The 27,173-nt window shown below is 40.5% G+C and overlaps 1 protein-coding gene across 2 annotated transcripts in view; it reads right to left on the bottom strand.

Moving 5' to 3' along the window:
- LOC126470800 (heat shock 70 kDa protein 14-like) overlaps nt 1–27,173 on the bottom strand; it is a 200,271-nt gene that overhangs the window by 11,059 nt on the left and 162,039 nt on the right. For both annotated transcript variants that reach the window (XM_050098813.1, XM_050098811.1), the window contains one exon: nt 17,183–17,398. In XM_050098813.1, coding sequence (XP_049954770.1) covers nt 17,183–17,398 — 216 coding nt within the window. The remainder of the gene's footprint in view (nt 1–17,182; nt 17,399–27,173) is intronic.

Genomic DNA, 27,173 nt, shown 5'->3' with positions numbered 1-27,173 from the left:
GAGGACACACTAAACATTCAATGATGTTACCTCGCAGCATCATCTCCACTTCCTCCGGGATCATCCGTCATTCTACCAGAGAAACTTTATACGAGTGCTGGCCAATCGGTGAATTATCCTTAGTGTCGATACGGTGTTTTACCATAGGCTGCTTCCCTGGCTGCTCTTCACTCGGGATTTGAAAGCGTCCGAAAACTGATGCAGAAGGACCACAACTGACACTGTCCCTCGGTGACGTCAGGTCCTATCGGCAGTTTGATACTAGCTTCCTTCCCTGTGTCGTCTGTAGTGGTAGTAGAGCACGTTTCTTCACCGGTGTCACTAAGCTGACCCTCCTGGACTGGTTCGGCTATCTCTTAGCATGTACCTTTAGGGACGAGTTGTGGCTGCACGTGACACTCCTCGCCCATCTAGAATGCTTATTGTCACTACCGGTTTGTAGATTTCTTTCGGGAGATGTCTCGACGTCAAGGAAGGGGTAATGACGACTTCGGTGGCGAACAAATGCCCGGAAGCAATCTTTGTTATCTGTGGTTGTTGAAATAGCTTTATCAGTCTGGAGCTCTGATCTTCGACACTGTGATGCCTGCAGCAAGTTTCCCCGGAAAATAATATCGTGACTTTGTTCTGTTTAAATGACAAATTTTAAAGGCTGTGTTCTGTTATCGATAGTTATTCCTGCAATACGTGTTCCTGTCAGCTGCACATATTTCCTTTTTGTGACTTCCACACAATTATTTTCATATCACAGAATGCAGTATTCTTTAGCTAGCAATAAGCATTTGACATAACAGAAAAAGAAGCCCCAGAGTTCACTAGCACCTGACGCAGTCGGCCGTGAATGATGTCAGTGAGTTTTCCTGACATCTCGATAACTGTTGTCCGCAGACGATTTTCATCTGTGGCAGCCTTTCGGTGGTTAGCCGAGTGCCCAGTACCTCCGTACAGTGACAGGAAATGCCTATGGCGTGTTGGGAAGTGACCCATTGTGGATACAGTGATTAGCTTCGGTCCACAGATCGACTGCAATCGTTTACAGTTGACTGGTACGAATAGCACTGTTGTGACTGCTGATGTCTTGTGGCATAATAGTCATCTAATAGTCTTCTTCCGCTGCAGTAGCGTACGAAGTATCCACGCCACCAACAGTGAAAACAAACTGTTTGTTGTCCTCCACCCTCAAATGTCTGTTCTTCTGCAGGGCATTTTACATGGTGGATTAGTTGGTTGTACCTGTGTTAGTTGGATGCTGGGTTATCATCTGACAACAGCAACATAAGTCCAAGTCCATTTTTCATGGCACATCCCACAGGTGGTGGAGATTAGTGTCAAAGAACAATACACTTCTCCTTCAACATTTTCTATTACCTCCTGATGTATGGGGTCTACATTACTGGTCACCAATTCTTGAGTGTACTTGGTCTGACAGTTCTGGCTGCCACAAAATGCTGTCTCTCTTCTCTTACAATCTGGTATATGAGAGTAGTGAGATCATGGTGTTCTTCATTAACTTCCACAGGGACTACTTTCAGGAATCAACCCTCTTCCTTTCTATTGCTTTTCCTTGATGTGCTTGTACCACTTGATGAATTCTTCTGTTGTTGTAACATTCTGTTGATTGTCACCAAAAGTTTCTTTCAGTTCAGCCTGAAATTCATCCCTGGTATTGAGCTCATCTTCTTTGTTTTATTTATTTATTTATTTATAATGTATTTTACATGTACTACATAGGACCATATTAAGTAGCAAATCTCCATGGTCATGGAATGAAGTCAGTATATGAAATTGACTTCAGAAAAGTAATAACACAAAAAATTAAATACACACAAATCCCATGCAGATGACAAGCTGCGAGTATATACTAGCATAATCAACAATATAATACAGAATTAACTTAATTGTTTTCCAGGAACTACCTGAAAAATTGAAAAGAGCGAGCCATGAGGAAAGTCTCCAGTTCAGACTTGACAGTGCAAAGATTACTGCTACGGTTTTTTAATTCTTGTGGCAGCTTACTGAAAATGAATGCAGCAGAATACTGCATGCCTTTCTGTACAAGAGTCAAGGCGCAATACAAATGCAGATTCGATTTCTGCCTACTAGTTGCTAATTCTCGGAATACGCTCATATTGTTAACAACAAACGACACTAAAGAAAATATACACCCATTAAAAAAAGTTAAGCACATAATTGGTTCTCGCATCTCAAAATAAGATAGATATCTTATACTGTATTTTTTGATGTCACGGAGTATTATGCAAATGAAAGCTATACATTCTCTTGGAACCAATTATGAAATGAAAAAGTAACATTTGGGAAAAAAAGTTGCAATGACCTCCAACATCAAAAAACATTAAATGGTTTGTATAGCACACTGTTCAGTAATGCGTAGGTCCTCAACGAACCCTCAGGCACTCTTGAATGGGACAGGGCGCGCTCAGTACCAAATCATTGCAGGCCTCTTGGGACGTTTGTCCCACTCCTCAATGGCAGCATTCCTGAGAGCTTCAGTCATTAATGGAGGATACTGACGACTAGAAATCGCTCTTTTGAGCACGCTCCATGTATGCTCTATGCAGTTGTATCAGGGGAGCATGCTAACCAATCCATTCCTCAGATCTCACATCCTGTCAGATACCAACACACACTGTGAAGTCTCTGCAAAACAACTGACTATGGGTTGTAGAATGTTGTTTTCATACACTGCAGTAGTCATGTTGCCTTCAATTGGAATGAGTGGTGTGCGGTGGCCCTACACGATACCTGGCCATAATAAAATTGAGCCACCGGATTGTTGGTGACATTCCACAGTCATTTAGAGATGTCTATATTCCCCTTTTCGCCTCCATATGCAAACAGAGTTGTTGTCAGGATGCAAGCCTATTTGCAATTCACCTGTTAACAGCATTTTGGTCCATTGGAGTCGTATCCAAGGTTCACGTGCTCTAGCCCCTCTTACGCAAGCACCCCTGTGATGTGGACGAAGTGCTAGAGTCTTGAGAGGTCTTCAGCTGTACGAACCCCTATCATAAAGTCTGTTGTGCACAGATTGGGTCCTTGCGGTAACCCCCGTGGCTTCTTGAAGCTCATGACACGGAGTAGTCACTCTCCTTATAGGGTGTCTCTGTGCAGATATCATTACATACCGGTCCTGAGCTGCTGTAGTTTTGCGTGGACGGTCTTCGCGATGTCGATCCACTATTGAATCCATTTCCTGCAACTTTTCCACAGTCTGGAGACAACACTTTGATTAACATGAACAATATTCACAATGTCAACTTGTCTTGTGTTTAATCCCACCTATGTGACAATTTTGATACAGTCTGCCATGGAGAGCCTGTGCTGAGGCATTCTGCTGCATTAAGAAGCACACGGACAACTGTGCATTCATAGCTCTGGTGTACTGTATTTGTTTACAAGCCGTGATTGCACTGCCCCTGATGAGGCAAAGTGGCAACGACAAATGAGTTCACATTATGTACACAACCACCTTCATACATACACATAAAAGGAACGCCCATGAGGGAAAGTGGCAACGACAAATGAGTTCACAACATTTACACAACCACCTTCCTACATAAACACAAAAGTAATGCTCATAGTGATTATTGGTAGGTAATTTGCAAATATGCTTAACTTTTTATGATGAGTGTATATATTGAGATGCCAATGTCAAAGTTTCAAGGCTCCTGAACAGGGTCGACAAGAGATTCTCAAACTTACACAACATATTGATTGAACTCTCTTTTCTAAGCCAAAAATACTCTACAATACAATGTCATAGGTCACAAGTGAATGGAAATAAGCAACGTAGACTAATTTTCATGTTGGGCTATCACTTACTTCAGATACTGTTCTAATGGAGAATATAGCAGCATTAAAAGTAAATACATAAAACTGCAACCAGTCACTTTTTTGAAATATTTATTTATTCATTCCATGAACTGGTTTCCAAAACTTTTGAGGCTCATCTTCAGATGGTTTTCCAGAAGTCACATAACTATTTCACGCATAATGCTGGGCGCTAGTTTGCAACAGTATGGGCAGCTTTTGTTGTTAGTATCTATTTGACTGCTTCCATTGTGATGGCCAGTTCATCCCACATCACTCAATTTTACACAATATTGCGCATATACACTGTGATAATGAAACCTTGCCAGCATCTAGCATGTGCATACATATTGTGGGAAAGTGAGTGTTGTGGTACCAACTGGTCATCACAATGGAAGCAAACAGATGGATACTAACAACAAAAGCGGCCCATACTGTTGCAAACCAGCATCCAGCATTATGCTTGAAATAGCTATGCAACTTCTGAAAACCATCTGAAGATGAGCCTGAAAAGGCTTGAAAACTGGTGCATGGAATGAATAAATAACTATTGCAAAACAGTGATTGGTTCCAGTTCTGTGTGTTTACATTGAATAAACAGTCACAGGTTCTAAAACATCTTTAATGGTTGACCTTCATAAGTAGTAGCATTCAATTTTTGAACAAAATCCTACCCACGGGCTTTCCATGACAACTTACCATCTATCTGAATACCTACAGATTTAAATTGTCCAGACTCACTAATCATATGCCCATTCTGTGTAAGCAAAATGTCAGTTTTTGTTGAATTGTGTGTGGTGAGTCTGATGCGGACATATAAGTACCAATTTGTTGGCAAGGTATTAGTGTGGCATTCGTGCCTTTCTGACATTCGTGCAGTAAATGCAGCAAGGTAAACAATGGCGACATTATTACCCAATGCGTCCAAACAGGATCAATGTGGTGGTGTTCTTTTCTTAGCAACGGAAAAACACATACCAGTAAACACATACCGGTAGACATCACATCGGAGAATGAAGAATATTTATGAAGCAGCATGTCCGTCAAAAACCACTGTTGTCTAATGGTGTGTGACAAAGGGTGCTGTTACTTCATGGTAACGCATGTCCCAATATTGCATAGGGGTCATTCCCCATCAAATCATCCAGAACTTTTAGGAAATGACACCCATTGACAAGCAAATCCTTGAAATTTTGGGTAGCAGAAGTTTACCTAGATATATTCACATTTTCAAAATGTAAATGTTGTAGGTAAATTACTTTTTCACTTATCACAAAAAGAAGTTGTATAGATTCAGGAATTCAAGCTTTCATAAACGAGCTCCTTTATAATTTAAAAATGCAATAGTTTGTACAGTTTTTGCAGTGGAAACTTGATATTTTTTTTTAGTTAAGCCTTTAACTGCTCTGGACGCGTTTATGCACGCCACCAGTCCTCCTACCTGGTACTCTGAACATGCCTACGCGTAGACACGTTCACAGTACCAGATAGAAGGACTGGTGGCGCGAGTAAACACATTCAGAGCACACACGGACAGGTACAAAGGCACACGCATTAACATGTCCAGAGCAGTTAAAGGGTTAAGGAGGAATATTTATATTTTTATAGTCATGTTTCCTATAGTACATATCCATCATCTACATCTCAGAAAAAATTGAAAATAATTTCTTTTAAACAAAATCCATGCATGGACATTATAGCTTTTTTTAAAGGTATTGCCTCCTCACAGATACTTTTGAAAAATTTACAAACACCATGAACACACTACATATTCCATTATGTCATGCAAAACGAATCAGTTTGTAGAAATAATGCGAAGTGTAAAAACCAACATTACTGTAAAAGAAACACTTAAGTTGCTAATTGATGACTACCATGTCACCACTAAATTGCTGGAGTTGGCTACGCTGGATTTCCCTGGGAACAAATCATATCTGAGAACACCGTTTTGCTGCCACTATATGTATTGCATCATCCAGTTCCTTTGATTTTGGGTCACGTGTCCACTGAGCATGCAGTTCTGAGCTCTTGTACCGAGCTGTACACAGAGACAATTATTGGTTAAAAATTCAATTGTTGCAGTTTTTAACTATTCATTCCAAAACAAAAGTAAGTCCCCTAATGTTACAATAATAATGTGAAATACTTTTGTAATGAAACAATGGGATAGAATGATTTTTCATTAATTAATTACTTTTTAGGTTACACCAATCATCTTTTGAATTATTTACGACAAATATTGGTATTATGACTGAAGCATCATGGAAAGTACAAGTAGGCAGTCTTTTCTTGGACAGTATCTGCAAGATATATGTGATAATGCCCTAACTTGTGTGAATGAACTGACTAGTGAAGAATAAGAGCTTTTATTATGGCGAAGCAATGGTCATTCATACTGTGATTTAAGTGTTTCGTGTGTGTGTGTGTGTGTGTGTGTGTGTGTGTGTGTGTGTGTGTGTTAAACACAAAGACAAGTACCTGCACAGATTCTCTCTACATAAGAAAATTTGCTGTATTCTCTCTATTTAAAAAAAACTATCCTGAAAGCAAAGTATGATTCTCAAAATTTGCTTCTCTTCGACCAAAGCAATGTATGCTTGCAGGATCATCAGGAACACATACCGTATGTGTGTGCATTTACCACCAAAATGTTAAATTGCTTCTAAATTCCATTTCTATTAGGAAACATACCAGGATCTAATTAAAATAATAACATGTGATATAAATAACAGTCTTTATGCTTCATCTGTGTGCAAAATGCCCCACCAGTTCATTGCTTCAAACGCACCTAGAAAATGAAATAGAAGACTATGCTCCTGATGAGATGGTTCAATACAGTCAATGGGTATCAACTCATAGAATGACTAACTGTTCACATCACTTCTCTATCAGAATCCTGCGACAAACTAAGAAAATTGAAAAATTACTCCACACTCTTATTTCTCAATCACAGTCTGATTATATGAAAATGAAGAAGGATCAGTGTTAACTTTAATGGATTTCAGTGAAACTCTCAATTTTGTTGTTAAAGATGAAGTACAGGGGTACCATTGGATCAATGGCAGCTGCACTCTTCACACTGTCCACGTATATTACAAAAAGGACAAACAGTTGCATGCAAAAAGTATTTGTATTGTTTCTGATGACCTAGGACATGATGTTGCCTTGGTTTACCAGCCTCAGAAATTGTATTGAATTTTTTAAAGTGTGAATTCCCTGAAATTCATCTTGTGTATGTTGAATATTTCACTGATGGTTGTACTACACAATACAAAAATGGTAAGGATTTCAGAAATATCTGCTACCACGAACACAACTTCAACGTAAAGTGCAGTGGGTCATTTTTTGCTACCCGCCATGGCAAATCTCCCTGTGATTGTACTGGTGGCAGTGTTGAAAGACTTGTCACAAAAACAAGTTTGCAAAGAGTTTATAAAGATCAAATACTTACAGCTTCACAGGTATTTGAATTCTGTCACGAGAACCTGCAAGGCATTTCAATTCTCTTTGTTTCAAAAAATGAAATGGTACAAGCAAGACATTATCTTTCTCAGCACTTCCCAAGTGCAAAAACAATTGCTGGAACACGATCTATGCATCAGATTGTACCAATATCACCAACCGAGATTGGAGCAAAAAGGCTGAGCTGTGATACAGATTTTAGTATTGTGGATGATTTCTCAGATGCACTTCTGCCACTAAGGCCAGAATGCACTGTGCAGCCCAACTGCTATACTGCATGTGCATGAGACTCTTCTTGGTATTTGGGAATTGTTGAGAAGGTTATTTGTGAAGGATATGTTACAGTAAGGTCATGCATCACCGTCCTCCTATTGGCCTGATAATGATATTTGTGATGTTTCTTTCTCTCATATTCTGTGTGAAATTGATATCCCCACAGCAACATGCCGTACTTATTCTCCGAGCAAAGAGTCCTCAAAGTTGGTGGAAGAAAAGGGGTTCTAATACAAAAAAATATTATCTAAGCATTGAAAGGTCTCATCACGTGTAGTTCTGAATCAACTTGAATGCAGATTGCAGCACCAGCATTTTGTGCAGTATTGACAATATTGGTTTTTGACAAAATGTTTAAATATTATAAACAAAATGCTATGTATTTCTACATTGAGTTAATTTGGTTGTGACAGAGGTAAGAAAGTGTTCATATGTCATGTACTGTACAAGTTGCTCCATATTTTATAAAGTGTAATTTTTTTTCATATATTGCAATTTTCCTTCAATTTGGATATTGTTATGTGTACTTATGTGTGTATGTGTGTAAGTAGGACAATGACAGAAATCTCAGCAAGGAAACCTGGTCATCAGGAGGTGGAGAGGGAATGAGAGAACCAACGGGAAATGGTCACTACACAGAGGTCATCATGTGGCGGCCAGGAATGAAGGAGGAGAGGGGAAGAGAGGAAATCAGTGGCAGAGGTGCCACATGCAGCACTAAAAGAGTAGGGGAACCATCATGAAGATGACACAGGTCATGGTCTGCAAGAAACTGGTCGAGGAGGAACCCCTGACTAGATGAAGAAGCACTGCCCCACAAAGGGTGATAGGCACTAAAATCCCAAGGAGGAGGAAGGGAGGGGTGAGTTGCCGGAGAGCATTTAGGGCAGCAGATATAGGTGGCCTGGCAGGGAGCGAGATAGAGATTGCAAACTGTGATGGCAGAGTCCAAATGGACCCAAACGGCAACCGCTTCCAATGTGGTATGAATGAGACCCATGTACTAACAATATCCATACAGACCAACATGCAGACACCCTCAGAAGCCCTCAATGGGCCAACCTGGTTCTGACAGAAAGCACAGAACTCAGTAAGGGACAGTAAGTGAGCATTAGTAAAATGAGATTCCTCAAGAACAACACAAGCTGATGAGTGAAAGGCAATACGGGATTGCAACTCTGGGAGGTGAAGGTAGTATTCGTTACAGTTCCTCACTGAGCGGGTATCGAAATGGGAGTTGAATGGGCTGGAGCCAGTCACGTCACATAAATTTGATGTCAGACTCAGGTTGTGAGCGGGGGAGATGACACCTACAGGAGACATTGTAGGAGGGGGCCTTGTCCTGGTATTTATGTTTTCTCTTCTTCTCTTTCATAGGTTGAGGAGGGCAGAGCACAGAGGGAGAGCACGATTTGAAAGATCCAGAACTGAGAAAGAGGAGGCAACCTTGGGGCACACAGACTGTATGTCCTGTAGCCGAGTTGTGGTAGCTGATGCTGATAGGAGGGGTCACGGGAGGGACACCCGTCACTCTTGGGTGCTGAAGAAGGGTGGCACTTCTATGACCGAGGAGGTGGAGTGGCACCCAGAAGGCAGAGCGTGAGAACCACAGGGGAGGGGCCAAGCAGAGGGGGCAGGACTCTGATAAGAGACACATAAGAGGGCGAAAGGATATAACAGAGGCAAAAATTGAAGACATCAACACATCGTCGATCCAGGAACTTATAGTCTTGTATCTTCCTTTCTTTCTTGTAAGCTGGGCAATCTAGTGAGCACGAAGTGTGATGGTCATGACAATACGGACACAGGTAGCAGAACACAGGGCTTCCCCCCCATGAAGTGGGTGGCCACAGCCACCACATAGAGGGTCTGCTGTACATTGGGAAGGCATGTGCCTGAAACCCAAGAACCAAAAGCAACTCGTGGGTGGCAGGCTATACAGGCTCACGTCACACCAATCTCTCATAACCTTGACCTCTTGAGAGGGTATCTCCCCAAAAAGCCAGAATAAAGGCGGCGATATTGGTGTGGGCATTTTTACGAGCTTTCTGCACATGTTAAACAAAATGAACACACCATTGTTCCAGATTAGCCTGCAGTTCCTCATCAGTTTGAAGGATGAGGCCCCTATGGAAAATGACTCCCTGGACCATATTCAGAGACTGGTGATGTGTAACAGACAGCGGGACATTGCCAAGATGATCACAAGCAAGAATAGCTGCAGATTGGGTGGAAGAAGAACCTTTGATCGACAGGGAACCCAACTGCATTTTCCACAAAAAATAGCGGATTTGTGGGGGTGAATGTGTCCCTGTCCATCCTAGTGCAGACCCAGTAGCAGGGAAGGTGTTTCAGTCCAAGCCGGCGAGCCTGGACCTCCTCCCAGGGTGTGGCCAGGGAAGGGAAGGTGGCAGAATCATAAGAAGCAGCATTCAATGATACATTACTACTTTAAGACACGGCCATAGGAGAACGGCCAGGTTTTTGGAGCTCGATATGCCTCTTGTGCAAAGTATTCACCTCGATACCACTCACTTCGATCAGGGGCTCTCCCCATGGACGCCACCCAGCCATGACAAGAAGCATCTGGTATGGTGGCCATAGCAGTGAGTTCTGATTCTCCAGAATAACAAGCAACCACTACTAGGCACATATGAGGAGGCAACAGCTCAGGCATCAGAAGTGTGTCCTGTGTTGTCAAGGGGGTCAGTCAGATGGGTACATAACAGTCCCACCACACGCCCTGGCTAAACGTGCTGGTGATCGAAGTGGAGGGGGGCTACGGCAGGGAGGGAAGAGAGGAGGGAAGTGGGCAGAGGAATCCATGCCATAGACACTAAGGAGGGAGTTCTTCCCCAAATGGCTCACACTACAAACAGAAAATTTAGATGTAAATGGAAGGAGGATAACTGCAGTCAGCTGCAGTGGGACATTAAGTGGAATCATCTTAATGTCCCTGTGTAGCTGACAGCAGTGACCGCCCTTCCATTTACAAATAGTGTTCACAGTTGCAGTAGCTACGTGGTGTGTGTTCTTTTGAAGGAACAAACACTACGCATTCACGTAAGTCTGGACGGGCAATGGATCCACTTTCTTCAGTGTGAATGCACGAAATACATCTGACCTCCTGTGGGAAACTGAGTAGCGACGGGAGTATAATTGACAGGGACTGCAGATAGTTACCGCTTGGCGGGAGTGTGGATTGGCCGTGAGACGTACCAAAGTAGTTCACGCAGTTGCGATAATGCTGTGTCCTGGATGTCGCAATGGTTATCACACCTCCCTAGTAAGCAGGAGATCCCGGGCTCAAATACCGATCCAGTACACATTTTCGCTTGATGCCGCTGATTCCACTTAATGTCCCCTTCCAATTACATATAGTGTTCACAGCTGTGGGATCTGTGTGGTGTCTGTTGCTTCAAAAGAACAGACACTACACATTCATATAAGAAAATTTAGAAGTGGGGTCAAACCACAAAGAGGGACCAATAACGCCAAAAACGATGAAAGAGAAAAAGCGAGGGAAACAAAACTGCAAGGAATACAGGAAACCAGATGGATAGCCAGGTCGACGTAAATAAGATAATCGAGGAAGGGGGAGGAGGTGGCAGCGGGGAAGGAGAGAAGGCAGTGAAAGGACACTGGGAAGGAACTGCAGCCCAGGAAGGAAGAATGGTTTGCAGTAACTTGGGGCCCTGTGAGCACCATGCACGAACTCATGGAAGAATTCTGAGCCCCCTGGGGCATGTTAGTTGAAGTGTGCAGGGGCAGTGGGTTACCAAATAATGAGGCCAGGATGATTATGGGACTGGATGATGTGTTTTCAAGATGACTCATCTGCAACTATTGCTTGGTAGTCATACTGACATAAAGGATTGTCCTGCGTTTGCAGCAGAGTAATGGCTGCTTTCACAGGTTGCCTGGCTTCTGATGGGGTAGGAAATGCCTGTGACAGGACTGGAGGAGGTGGTGCAGGGTGGATGGATTGGGCAGGTTTTGCAGCTTTGTCTGCTACACGGATATAATCCCTGTGTCAAGTGGTTGGGAGTGGCATAGGGATGGACTAGCATGTTGTGTAGGGTGGATAGGTGACAGAACACTACTTTAGGAGGGGTAGGAAAGATCTTGGATAGAATGTCCCTCATTTCAGCGTAGGATGAGAGATAATCAAAGCTCCGGGGAAAGGTATATTTCAGTTGTTCCAGTCCAAGGTGATACTGGGTGACAAAGGGGGCGGTTCTTTGTAACTGATTTTTGGGGTGGTGGAAGGATTGAGGGTGTGTGAGGATACGGCACAGGAAATCTGTTCATTGACTAGGTTCAGTGGGGTGGGGGTGGGGTTGAAACTTATCTACATTTCTTCACAACCTTAACGCCTTTTCCTCCCCTACGTTTCACCTGGTCCTTCTCTACCAAACGTGTACCCTTCCTGCATGCTGACATCCACCTCTCTGATGGCTCCATCCACATTTCTGTCCACATTAAACTCACTAACCACCAACGATACTTGTATTTCAACAGCTGTTATCCCTTTCACAAGAAAAAATCTCTCGCATGCTGCGTAGCCACCCAAGGATGACATATCTGCAGTGGTGAGAACCCCCTTGCTCAACATGCTGAAGCCTTCACAACGGTTTTCACAGACACATGATACAACCCCCATCCTCAAACCTAGTCCACAAACGTATTTACTGTGCCATTGCCTCACACATCCCCAATCCTACCACAATCCCTACAAGTCAGTTACAAAGCAGCACTTCCCTTGTGAACCTGCATCACCCTGGCTGGAACAATGGAACCATATCCATCGCCAGGGCTATAATTATATCTCATCCTGCTCTGAAATGAGGGACATCCTACCAGAGATCCTTCCCATCCCTCCTAAAGTGGTGTTCTGTCGCTCACCCAAACTACAGAACAGCCTAGCCCATCCCTATGCCAACCCTAACTCCCAACCCCATGACACAGGGATTATATCCCTGTGGCAGACCAAGGCCCAATCCAAGCACCCAGCATGTTCTACCCTCATCACAACCACTGCATCTGCCGCAAAACAGCATTGGCACCATTAGTCTATTTTGTGTGTGTGTGTGTGTGTGTGTGTGTGTGTGTGTGTGTGTGTGTGTGTGTGTGTGTGTGTTTATACTCTAACTCTTCAATGGATAACTACAAAAGTCTGCAAGTGTTCTTTCTTTTGTCTGTGCCTGTCAACATCCCAACACTTCTGCTTTTCATCGAGTGGTCTTTAATCCTAAAGTTTAAGTTCTTTATGTGATGTAAATTTCAACACTTCCATTTCAAATAGTTTTCCACTATAATTATTAGCTTTTTACCTCCTTATATGAAATACCCTTGTTCATGACAATGTGAACTTAAGTTTTCTTCTTGAAATATAAAAATGGATTGTTATCACATCAAGGAATTAGTTATATTTAAAAACAAAGATGATGTGACTTACCAAACGAAAGCGCTGGCACGTCGATAGACACACAAACAAACACAAACATGCACACAAAATTCTAGCTTTCGCAACCAGCGGTTGCTTCGTCGGGAAAGAGGGAAGGAGAGGGAAAGACGAAAGGATGTGGGTTTTAAGGGAGAGGGTAAGGAGTCATTCCAATCCCGGGAGCGGAAAGACTTACCTTAGGGGGAAAAAAGGGGTATACACTCGCGCGCGCGCGCGCGCACACACACACATATCCACCCACACATACACAGTCTCACAGTTTTGTGACTGTGTATGTGCAGATGGATATGTGTGTGTGTGCGCGCGAGTGTGTGCCTGTCCTTTTTTTCCCCCTAAGGTAAATCTTTCCACTCCTGGGATTGGAATGACTCCTTACCCTCTCCCTTAAAACCCACATCCTTTCGTCTTTCCCTCTCCTTCCCTCTTTCCTGACGAAGCAACCGCTGGTTGCGAAAGCTAGAATTTTGTGTGCATGTTTGTGTGTCTATCGACGTGCCAGCGCTTTCGTTTGGTAAGTCACATCATCTTTGTTTTTAAATATATTTTTCCCACGTGGAATGTTTCCCTCTATTATATTCAAGGAATTAGTTATATAGTAATATCTACATCTACATCCATTCTCCGCAAGACACTTGATTGTGTGTGGCGGGGAGTACCTTGAGTACCTCTATCGGGTTCTCCCTTCCATTCCAGTCTCTTATTGTTCGTGGAAAGAAAGATTGTCAGTATGCCTCTGTGTGGGCTCTAATCTCTCTGATTTTATCCTCATGGTCTCTTCGCGAGACATACGTAGGAGGGAGCAATATACTTTTTGACTCCTTGGTGAAGGTTTGTTCTCCAAACTTCAACAAAAGCCAGAGCAAACAAACAAAGACCAACACGCATCAATTAAACAATCAGAGGAAAACGAAATCTTAAGACAGCCACCAGAACACGCACAAATAGAACACGAAGAGACACACGTGTTAGATATAGAAGAGAAATTTCAGCTGACATATATAGAATACAAAGACACAAATACAGACATCAGACCATTCTTGCATAGACCGCCAAATAACCCACAAGTCGAAACAACAATAAAAACTATCAACAAAATCATACACAACAAAATAAATGAAAATACAACTATGGAAGAGTTACAACTACTGGTTTATATAGGAGCACTCACTACACTAAATATACACACTAGGCAGAGATCAGAACAAACCAATACACAGAAGAAACCCACAAAACCAGCATGGCAACACAGGCTACAGATCAGAATAGAAAAACTGAGAAAAGACATCGGACAGCTAACACAATTTATAAGAAATGAAATATCAGACAAAAAACGAAAAAGGTTAGGTAAAATCTCACAACAAGAAGCAATAGAGCAATTAGATGAAAAGAAGCAGAAATTACAAGCATTGGCCAAACAACTTAGAAGATACAAAAAAAGTGAAAATAGAAGGAAACCAAACCAAACATTCAACACAAACCAAAAGAGATTTTACCAAACAATAGATAACACACACATTAAAATAGACAATCCACCAAACATAACAGACATGGAACACTTCTGGAGCAACATACAGTCAAACCCGGTACAACATAACAGGCATGCACGATGGATACAAGCAGAAACAGACACATACAAGATGATACCACAAGTGCCTGAAGTGATAATTTTGCAACATGAAGTCACCCAAGCAATTAATTCTACACACAATTGGAAAGCCCCTGGAAATGATAAAATAGCAAATTACTGGCTAAAGAAGTTCACCTCAACACATTCCCATCTAACTAAATTATTTAACAGTTACATTGCAGATCCATACACATTCCCTGATACACTTGCACATGGAATAACCTATCTGAAACCTAAAGATCAAGCAGACACAGCAAACCCAGCTAAATATCGCCCCATAACATGCCTACCAACAATCTACAAAATATTAACTTCAGTCATTACACAGAAATTAATGACACATACAACACCGAACAAAATTATAAATGAAGAACAAAAAGGCTGCTGCAAAGGAGCACGAGTATGTAAAGAGCAACTGATAATAGATACAGAGGTGACATATCAAGCTAAAACTAAACAAAGGTCGCTACACTATGCATACATTGATTACCAAAAAGCCTTTGATAGTGTACCCCACTCATGGTTACTACAGATATTGGAAATATACAAAGTAGATCCTAAATTGATACCGTTTCTAAACATAGTAATGAAAAACTGGAAAACCACACTTAATATTCAAACAAATTCAGATAACATCACATCACAGCCAATACAGATTAAGCGTGGAATATACCAAGGAGACTCATTAAGTCCTTTCTGGTTCTGTCTTGCTCTGAACCCACTATCCAACATGCTAAATAATACAAATTATGGATATAATATTACTGGAACATACCCACACAAAATCACACATTTGCTATACATGGATAATCTAAAACTACTGGCAGCAACCAATCAACAACTCAAACAATTACTAAAGATAACAGAAGTATTCAGCAATGATATAAATATGGCTTTTGGAACAGATAAATGTAAGAAAAATAGCATAGTCAAGGGAAAACACACTAAACAAGAAGATTACATATTGAAAAACCACAGTGACTCCATAGAAGCGATGGAAAAAACAGATGCCTATAAATATCCAGGATACAGACAAAAAATAGGAATAGATAATACAAATATTAAAGAAGAACTAAAAGAAAAATATAGACAAAGGCTAACAAAAATACTGAAAACAGAATTGACAGCAAGAAACAAGACAAAAGCTATAAATACTTATGCTATAACAATATTGACCTACTCATTTGGAGTAGTGAAATGGAGTAACACAGACCTAGAAGCACTCAATACACTTACACGTTCACAATGCCACAAATATAGAATACATCACATACATTCAGCAACAGAAAGATTCACATTAAGCAGAAAGGAAGGAGGAAGGGGATTCATCGACATAAAAAACCTACATTATGGACAGGTAGACAATTTAAGAAAATTCTTTCTAGAACGAGCAGAAACTAGCAAAATACACAAAGCAATCACTCACATAAATACATCGGCTACACCACTGCAATTTCATAACCACCTTTACAACCCTTTAGATCATGTAACATCAGCAGATACGAAGAAAGTAAATTGGAAATAGAAAACACTACATGGCAAGCACCCGTATCATCTAACACAGCCACACATCGATCAACACGCATCCAACACATGGCTAAGAAAAGGCAATATATACAGTGAGACGGAAGGATTCATGATTGCAATACAGGATCAAACAATAAACACCAGATATTACAGCAAGCATATTATTGAAGATCCCAATACCACAACAGATAAATGCAGACTTTGCAAACAACAAATAGAAACAGTAGATCACATCACAAGTGGATGTACAATACTAGCAAATACAGAATACCCCAGAAGACATGACAATGTAGCAAAAATAATACATCAACAGCTTGCCTTACAACATAAACTTATAAAACAACACGGTCCCACATACAAGTATGCACCACAAAATGTACTGGAGAATGATGAATACAAATTATACGGGAACAGAACCATTATAACAGACAAAACAACAACACATAACAAACCTGACATCATACTCACCACTAAAAGAAGAAATTAACAACTAATTGAAATATCCATACCCAATACAACAAATATACAAAAGAAAACCGGAGAGAAAATTGAAAAATACATCCAACTGGCTGAGGAAGTCAAGGACATGTGGCATCAGAATAAAGTTGACATCATACCAATTATACTATCAACTACAGGAGTCATACCACACAATATCCACCATTACATCAATACAATACAGCTACATCCAAACTTATATATACAATTACAGAAATCCGTAATTATTGATACATGTTCAATTACCCGAAAGTTCCTAAATGCAATATAACATATACCGTACAGTTGAAAGGAAGTGACGCTTGATCAAGGTCCGCATCACGTCCCATTTTTAACCAGACTTAACATCTGAGAAAGTAAAGAAATAATAATAATAACAGTATTTACGCACACCAACCATTCAAAGCCACTCAAGAAGTTCCTAACTGCTGGTCTTCACAAGGAGATCATGTGATGATATAGGACTAAATCAGAACTACACTAACTGAGTTCCTTACCTTCATAAAAATTGATTTTGTTACAACTGGGATATCATATGATAGATGATCACAACCTGGGTCAAATGGTTCTTTCAGATAACTACCATGCTTCGCAGCACCCAGGGCAATCAGTTCATCAGGATTTACACTACATAATAACTCTGAATTGGGAAACATTTCTGAGACAGATTGCTGAATTATCGGGATTTTCGCAGATCCACCGCACAGGAGCACCTAAAAGAAATATTTCAGAATTCTGTAGTACACTCATAACATTAGTAGAAATAAGAAAAGGTCTGGAAAGTTAAATAGACATCCAAGAGGGAGCTTATGTAACTAGAAACATAAATCTTACTCTGGTCAATATAGTAATTCTTAAACAATTCAGTAATGTGTAATCAAACAATGGAAACTCCAGAAAAGAATATCAGCAATGTAGGAAAAGACAGATTGCTACTTACTGTGAAGAAGAAACAACAAGTTGCAGACAACACAATTAAAAGACACTCACTTATAGCTTTTGGCCACAGCTTCATAAGTAGAAGGCAAAACACACACACACACACACACACACACACACACACACACACACACACACACACACACAGCCACCATTTCCAGCATCTCGGGCCACAATGCTTACAGTAAGTAGCAATCTGTCAGTAATTAGTAAGCTATTTAGCATAACTGTAACAGAGTCATGCTGTTTCACTTTATGGATCATTCTGTCCCAAAACTGACGCAGAACAATATATTTCAATAACCAGGTGCTACAATGATGCATCCGTCAGGAAACGAATTCTTGTATACAAATGCTGGAAAACAATAGCGCGCCATCCACTAAGACAAATCTCATACAAACATTATACAAAATCTCAGGCAGAATCATGGACGTATATTAAAGGTGGATGATGTACAAAAAGTGCAAATGGATGATGAGAGATCGGATCGTTCATTTACTTGCTGTACAAAAATAAGAGAACGGTTTGCTTCAATTTGTATTTCGTCTTCATTACAAGAAAACGGAGACACTAGTATTTGAAGAGATCATAACAGAGGTGAAATGATATGTAAAGTAGCACACTTTGTTTGACAGAAACAGCTTTGTGTTTCACAAGTGAGTCAATGGAGGAGCAGCAGCAATGCTAGACAATTTGCAGTATGGTATCACTTATAAATTCTCATGCTCTCTAGAGACAGCATCACAATAAGCATGTGCAGTGCAACAAAGAACAACAATTGTATGATGCCTCTTCCCCATATTTTGACTCACTGAACAGTCAATCACAAATTTATTTCAAATCAACTATACCTGTTACCAATAAGGATGAGAACAGCTTCATGTGTAAGACATCTCAAAATATAAACACAAAAGGTATAAATCTGACAGAAAAAACTACTTTACAAGACAAATAAATGTTAGTTTGAGTTGATATCTTCCTTCTACACGAAGCCCAGCAATCTACGTACATCACAAAAGACACAATATACAGAATATACTGTATGAGCTACAAAAGGTACATGGCCTAGCCAAAAGAGCAGCCAATTTTCCTTTATATCAGTGTCAATGTGTGCTGGATGTACATCAGTGCACATGACCATTTTGATACATGTCATGGCATTCACACAGCAAACTCTCCACAGGGTATCTACTGTAGACAGTGGAATAAGTCTTATAACATTGGAATAGAACAATTATGGAACACACAGATCTCTTACAGGGTGTATACGGGGACAAGGAGAAAAAATTCCTGGATCTCCCAGTGAAAAATACATTTTCTCCCGTGTGAAAATACACTTTTTCCCTGTTAAGTGACATTATACTTTCTGTCAGAACTGTAAAACTTGTCAATCCTTTGAACGGATATGGTTTTATACAGCAGCATAGAATTTCTCAGCACTTTACAAAATGAAACTCAGGGGGAAAAAAACACGTTCTGGGAAGATCTTTGATGGGCAGCAACATGTATGCTGCATATTTTTGTATTAAGAAAGTATAAATTCGAATTCCACCAAAGGAAAAGTTGATGGCTTAAGTTAATATCCATAGTGTTGCTACACGAAAAGCAAAGCTTTCACATAGAATATTTGTCTTGAATATTAATAAGCTACAGGAGAAGCTAAGCTTTCACATATAATGTTGATCTGTTTAGTGCATGTTCCACTTTAAGATACATCACACAAATATGCCAGTAAAATTTTTAATACCGACATAAATCTCTGATCTTCTGGGCTCAAAATTCTTCTAAATGGCTCGTCATCAAAGAGTTGATTTTTAAATGAGAGCAAACACTCTGCGATTTAAGAAATTCATTGTACATTCTTGCACATAGTTCCTTTTGCATAAAAGGAAATTTACTTTGAAAATATCGCTTTTCGAACCGCAATTCTCAATATTTTCCTGCGACCTGTTAAAAATAGATTCATTTCAGCAGTTGCCAGAGAGCACCAGATAAGAGGCGTCACCACACTTGCACAGCTACGGTGACGTAGGAAGCCCGTATGTTCGTACATGTAAAACATTAAAAGATCTTTCTTACATTATGTCATAAGAGAAACAAGACATCAGAGGACACACCAAGAGCATCGGAAGTTCGTGAACCATACTAAAAAGCATAGTTTGACTTAAAGCGCACATTCGCATGTCCAGATTCCCAATGATGTAGGCCTCAACCTCATATTAAGCTTTTCAGTGTGGTTTTCAGGATGTAAATTTTCTTGGAGTACCAGTACTGTATTATCTCATGTTTGGATCTTTATTATGGCATAATTCCGTACGTGCTAGAAGATGGAATTGTGCACTTGAAATGTAGTGAACAGTTGAAACTAGCCAATGGAGTGGAATTAAACACTGCGTGTCAAATTTACTGCCTCAGCAGGAAAGCTTAATAAAAGCCAAATTTCTTTAGAAAACCGACAAAAATAACTACACTGTTCTGCAAGGTGATTAATGCTTGACTGTCAGAAAGGTGGAAATAAAATAAATTCTGAAACTAGTAACACATTTTAGCCTACCATAATTATGTGAATGTATTTTAATTCACTTGATAGCTCCCAACCACAGAAATCTGTCTTGTTTTCATTTGACGTGAGAGCAGTAAACGAAGAGGAAACACAAAAATCACTAAACGTAAACACGTGTCACGTGGAGACCCTCCACTCAGACCGCTCTGCACACATAAAAAAAAAAAAAAAAAAAAAAAAAAAAAAAAAAAAAAAAAAAAAAAAAAATTTCAAAAAAGTTCATTTTGTAGCGCACATCTTTCTGAAGAGTCTGATACATAAAACATATATCTGAGAGGAAATGTAAGAGATGTTATTTGGTCTTAAGTGTGCCGAACTGCAGTGCCACGCCTCTTCAAACAACATTCTTATACCACACATCACTGTATTTTGCTCTGTGTAACTCAAAGGTGTATATTTTGTAACGGATCCCATCAAACTATTTCAGGACTGTGGAAATTAAAATTCCTGTAGTGTCTCTCCTTCTCCCAGTCAGCCGGTTTGACATTCTGCCCCTCTTATTTTTAAAAAACATGCAATTAATACTGGATGGGATTATTTGTAACCAGGAGAACGAGAACTATTCACAAAATCAGGACTCTTTATTACCTATTAGCTAATAACTTGCTCTTCTGTGTGACATAAAATTAAATATAGGATACCTAAAACCAGTAAAGACAAGAGACATGCAAGACAGTACACATTACTTCAATCCTTAGGTCCTAGTGATTTTTCTCTCTAATCTTGCTACAGCTTTACATGGTGTGCTTTCCTTTCTGCGAAAGAGCTATTACCTCATCAAAGTTTGTCAAACATTTTGCTACATTTTGCTACATGATAAATCGAAATGTCGTCTAATACTGAAAAAGCTGTTAATACAAATAGTACCCAAGAATGGTGTGGTTTCTCAATCTAACTACATCTGTTTTGTCACTGTTTCCTGGATAAAACGAAATAGGCCATTCCAATACTGCAGCAATTGTAACACACACCAAATAAGGAAGACTGTTTTGGCAATAATGATCATTTTTATATTACAGCAATATAATTCACGAAGTAGCAACACAAAATATCTATTTTCCTACTACAATCAAAAAGCTTTATGTTAGGAACTAGTTTCAAATTTCATTCATATGCTCCAGTTTCATGCACGAGAATAAAATTTTTTTATGAATTTGGAATCGTCATATTCTTCCATAATTTGTGTGATGTCCCCATTTCTTCTCCTTCCTCGTACTAACAAACAATCTTGTCATCACTAACTCTGTAACTATTCCTACTACTGTCAAAACTCATTCTCCGTTTAACTTTACTAACCCTGCCACAATCACTGGTTTAGTTATCCAGCGATTATTCTCCGGTTAGGTGTTAGTATGTGTTCGTACAATGCATTTTCCGCACTACTCCCAGAATGGAACTTAAGCAGCTGCTAGCTCGTGACTACAACTGGCCCTGTCTAATGTAGTGATGTGGCCAAAAATTTTCCGTCAAAATTCACTTTCTTGGATACACCGAGAAGGTAATACATAAACTTTCTTACCTGTTATTCCTGTTAGTCATTTATTTCAACTCTGCTAATCTGAATCTATGGATTTCGCTAGTAATTATAACAACGCTGAACATTTGCAAACCAAATCAACCACATAAACAAGCAGCAGTTGGCATTCACCGGTTCGGCTTTATTCCGCTCAGCTCGTATAGCCCCGTCCCGTTTTGTCTGGAGGAAAGTTCATGTCTAGATGTGATGAGGATTCCCCTGGCAGAGATATCATGTACACTATGCACGCATTCAAAAATCAACTTAGAATGTGTTCAAAAATGTCCAAAAACCAGCAGAGGTGCATTTCAAACTCATATGAACAATCGACAGACTGACGTGCGCTGGATGCTAGGTGCTTTGTAAAAGGTTTTTTCCCCCTCAAGAATATGAATCTGCCCTCTCCCCCCACAACTGTTGCCCGGTTCAGATACAACTGTTTGCCGCCCCCCCCCCCCCCCCCTCCACCAGATCCAGGACTGCTGCGCACGCGTGAATGTGGCAGCTTGGGCGCGCCAGTAAATTTTTTCCAGGTACCCCATGTGGCTGGTTGCTGCTACTGCTGCTTGCACAGCCAACAGCCACATTTCTGTAGCCAGAAGCGGGAGAAGGTATTACTCATACGCGTGTGCACGAGCCCGCTCATAACTACTTAAATGAATCAAATTTAAACAGTTGTGTCGTCACACTCATCGCAGGCAATTCGTTGTTATGAAGCATTGCATAGTCTTCCTACAGCCTTTAACACATTTTGCTGTTGACAGACGCTTGTACGTGCACTGTGTTAATTTATATGGCGCATTTCCTTTGCAATTTAAGTTTTATTTTCATTTTTTCTCTCGTTCATGTTTTAATGCTGCAGTATTATTCTGGAGTAGTGGGATACAGTAATATCCTTTGTTAGAGTATTGGTTCTTACCAGTCAAAGTTACACAAATTTAACTGGAAACTAAAACAACGAAAAATTTCCAGAATTCTAAAAAATTCCCTGGTTTTTCCTGGTTTTCTCCCAGATGAACAAATTCCCGGGTTTTTCCCAGATCTCCCGGTTGTCCCGGGTCGTATACACCATGTCTTACAGATTGGGGAAAACAGCAACAGTATAGAAGATGCCAACATAAAATATGTTTAAGATCAGGTCAACTGCTTTAGGAATGGCAAGGGAGTGACAGACTGTCTGTCAATGCCAGTGTCACCTTCTGACATGAAGAACCACTTTCAGGATTAAAAATTTGTGAAAAGTAGACTCTATAAATGACAACTGATGAATTGTGCATTACCAAATGTGCTCCACATCATTGCCCTGGAAAAAGATGGCAAGCAGATATTTTGCCTGCTTAAAGGCAAAATTCATGGAAATCTCTGGAAATTTAATTACTGTGTAATTCTTCCTTTGAATCACACCGATATGAAATGAAACCTTGTGCTTGCAGTTTAGTATGGAATCAAAGTGACAACTGATGCAATAGCACTCATTGTCCTTCTCAAAAACCACAAAAAAAAGAAAAGGAAGATAATAGATTGCAATGTACCGTTCATTGTAATTAGAGAGAGAGAACACAAGCACAGATATGATCAAAATGAGGAAGGAAATAGGACAAGCTTTTCTGTAACGAACAATCCCAGCAAATGCTATATCTATTTCAGAGGGTGAGAGGGAGGGACTATGACAACCCTAAATGTGAATGGCTCGATGTCGATTTGAATTCTGGTCCTTCTGAATATGAATCCAGTGTGCTAACTACAGTGTTCCCTGGTGCAGGGTGGAGTGGCTACGAGCCAGCACGGTGCAAACAGGCGACGGAGGCGAGGTGGGAGCCCGAGAGGTTCCAGGGAAAGGCAGCTGCAAATCTAACAAGTTCTTACATTGAGGCATCTCAGCTGCTCGATAGACTCTATCAGTGGCCAGCTGGCCACTGAATTCCACTGTGCTGGCTGCTCACATTCCACACAATACTGATGCGGCTTTTGCCCCGAGCGTTTGCAGCATGTTCTTGACGATGCTGTGTGGCCCCGGCTGACACCCAGCTGAGTCACAGTAGGGGATGCCTACCATGTGAAGATGCCTAGTGTGGATACCTGCTGCACTCTGAGCAGTGGTCAGCCATGCTACTGGAGATGACCTGGTGTAGTCCACTGCAAATTGGGAGTAATTGTGGGGAGGGACTTAGTGTATAGAGCTGTTGTCCATCTGTGGCCTCAAACCAGTGACTTTTTATTGGCAGGTCCACGTGGTATCCTCATTTGGCAAAACCCTGTCGCCCCAATTCGGCTGCAAGACTAAGAATAAATCCATTACAAAAATTACTTGTACTTATTGTCAATAGCAGTGCACCATTCATTCATGCATATGCAGCACTATCAGTCACGTATCCAAAAAATCCACTGCCACTGTCAGTTTGGACAACTGCCTTGCCCTTTGCTGCATTAGTATATGCAGTACTGCTGAGTTCACTGTTTCAACAAGCTAATCTACATCAAAACACTGCACTGGCCTTGTTGAATTATTACAGTGACAACATCCCGTGCTCGCCTGCTTTCATAGCTGTGGCAATGCACTGCTCAGATTTACTCTAATATGGCCATACATGAGAGTTGAGATAAACATGGGTATTTAAAATAAAAATCCAACCCAGTGGGTCAAATTTAGTTTTTGTGGGTTTTATTGTTTTTTCTATTTTTCACATTGACGATAGTTCAATTAAAATTCCTATTATTAACTTATTCAAAATGTAACCCATTCTTACAATTACTTTATTAGGCCCCTTTTCTTGCCCTGCTAGCACTGCATCCATTGAGAGGATCTTCTCCACCTACTGGCTTGTTTGGTCAAAATTAAGAAATAATTTAGGAGAGAAAGGACCTGACAAATTAGTGAAGATCTAAAAAATTTCTGCATGCTTCAAAAAGAATGTACTTTACATTCATTATTAAAGTTTTTTTCTGGTAGTGTAAATGTTATTTATCTGTGTGTCTTATATTGCAAGAAAAGTTAAATACAATATTAATTAAAAAATTCTTCCGATATTAAATAGTTGCCTCGATGGCTTCTTTGAATTTGAGTAAGGCTAACTATATTGTGTTATACTACTTTACAAGCACCCCCCCTTACACACACACACACACACACACACACACACACGCACACGCACACACGCACACACACACACACACACACACACACACACACACACACACACGAACAAGACACACACACACACACACACACACACACAAACACACACACACACACACACACGAACAAGACGCACTACTTGTTTGTACAAATTACAAATAAATTTTATACCCAAAACAACTAGCAAGTTGCTGACGTGTTAGATACGGCATCAAATCTTTCTTACTAAGCTGCTTATTGCTATTTGCTTAGAAGTCTTCTTTTTGCACTTGTTTTCACTTCTGGCAATTTAAACCTTCATGGCTTGTCCCAGTGCTTCCCTTTCTCTTAATCCTAAATTTACACCTACTCTACATTCACACTACAAAGTTATACTCTCACTCTCTCTTATGCTCTATGGATCTAGTCTACTAAAACCTGGATTATTGGTGGTTTATGCTGATGACTGGCTCTCCACCTCAAAAGAATAAAAGCTACACGCACCAGAGTCAGAGCCACTGTAGCACTTGGTACTGCAGCACTCACAATCATTGTCATATGTCGTCATCCTTCTCTGAAATGCTCTACGTGTTGCATTAAGTGCTTGGCTGAAATGACCCCTTCCTGCACAGCAATAAATCATTCCAGGGAATGGATTAGGTCAGGTTCTAGAGTTTGATTAATAAATTTTACATTCTGCATTGGTAACAACTCTAAAGGCACATGCAGCAATTACAACTTTGTCTGTGAGATGTTCAATTGCACAATTCTTGTAATTGTGGCTAGTAGATGCAAGGTTCACCCTCTTATGTCGCATGTAGTAACATTTACTAATAACCTACTTACCATTTTAAAGTTCAATCCGTCTGGCCTCCATGAGCTTCCCCTGACTTCTATGTATTCCAAAGGCTCGATACGTGCTCACAAATTGTTATTCAGTGTGTTTTTCTGTCAATGGGTGACCGACGATATGGTGTGCCTGTGTCTTCTGCACTGAGGAAACTTTATAATCTTCTCACACCATGATGAGCTGCTATGCAATTACAAGAGGTGGTTTGCTAGCTTCAGAGCATACAGTGGAGCTGATCATAAAAGGTTTGGTGGCCAACACTATTTCCGCATGATTGACTGCTTCACAGGTTTTCATCTAGAATGACTGAGCATACTGACACATCAGACAACCATAATCAACTTGAGACCAGGCAAAATGCACTATAAAAAAAAAGAGCTCTTAAGTTCTGCCTACTTCCCATATTCTGTGACCAACATATCTAAAAATACTGAGTGCTTCCAGAGTTCACTCATTTTGCTTTCTTACATACAGCAGCACAGCTTGCGACAGACTAATCGGAGCTGAAAATCTTGACAATTGAACTGAAGCAGCTAAGACATATGAACTAATATTCTCATTTATTTGCCTTGCACTTGCTGCTGGTATACACTAGACAGCAATACTCATGGTAAATAAAAGAAGAAGTGAAGATTAGGGTCTTATAGCCCACCAATGACAAGGAAGTGAGAGTACGAGCTCAGTGTATGCAGGTATCGGGAACGAAATCGCCCACATCCTTTTCAAGGGAACCGTTCTGGCATTTGCCTACATTTATTTGGAGAAATCACAGAAGTTTAAATTTCACACTGTGTCCCGGATGGTTCAGTGGTTACTACACCTGTCTAGTATGCAGGAGAGCTCAGATTTGAGTCTCGGTCCAGTACACATTTTCGCTCATCGCCACCAATTCCACTTAACGTCCTGCGGCAGCTGACAGCAGTTTTCCCCCTTCAATTTACATATAATTTTTCATAGCTGCAGATTCTGCACCGTAGTGTCTGTTCTTTTAGGCAAACATTATGCATTCACATATTTTGAGAATTTACACACACACACACACACACACACACACACACACACACACACACAACACACAGTGTTTCCTAACAGGAAACATACGTAAGTGAAAAGAACTGGAGAATAATGTAAAATCATCATCACCACCACCACCACCACCACCACCACCACCACCTTGCATCTGTGACATACAATGAAGAGCCAAAGAAACTAGTACACTTGCCTAATATCGTGTGGAATGTGTGGTTCATCCATAAAGGAGACCAAGTATAGAATACTAGTACAACCCATTCTTGAGTACTGCTCGAGTGTTTGGGATCCCCACCAGGTCGCATAAAAGGAAGCATCGAAGCAATTCACAGGCAGGCTGCTTGGTTTGTTACCAGTAGGTTCGATCAACAAATGATTATTACTAAGGTGCTTCGTGAACTGAAATGGAAATCCCTGGAGGGAAGACCACATTCTTTTTGTGAAATACTATTGAGAAAAGTCAGAGAATCAGCAT

This window comes from Schistocerca serialis, chromosome 3, assembly GCF_023864345.2.
Source record: "Schistocerca serialis cubense isolate TAMUIC-IGC-003099 chromosome 3, iqSchSeri2.2, whole genome shotgun sequence".
NCBI lineage: Eukaryota > Metazoa > Arthropoda > Insecta > Orthoptera > Acrididae > Schistocerca > Schistocerca serialis.
The sequence above is the reverse complement of the archived record's forward strand: the minus strand, read 5'-3'. Positions and strand labels throughout refer to the sequence as shown.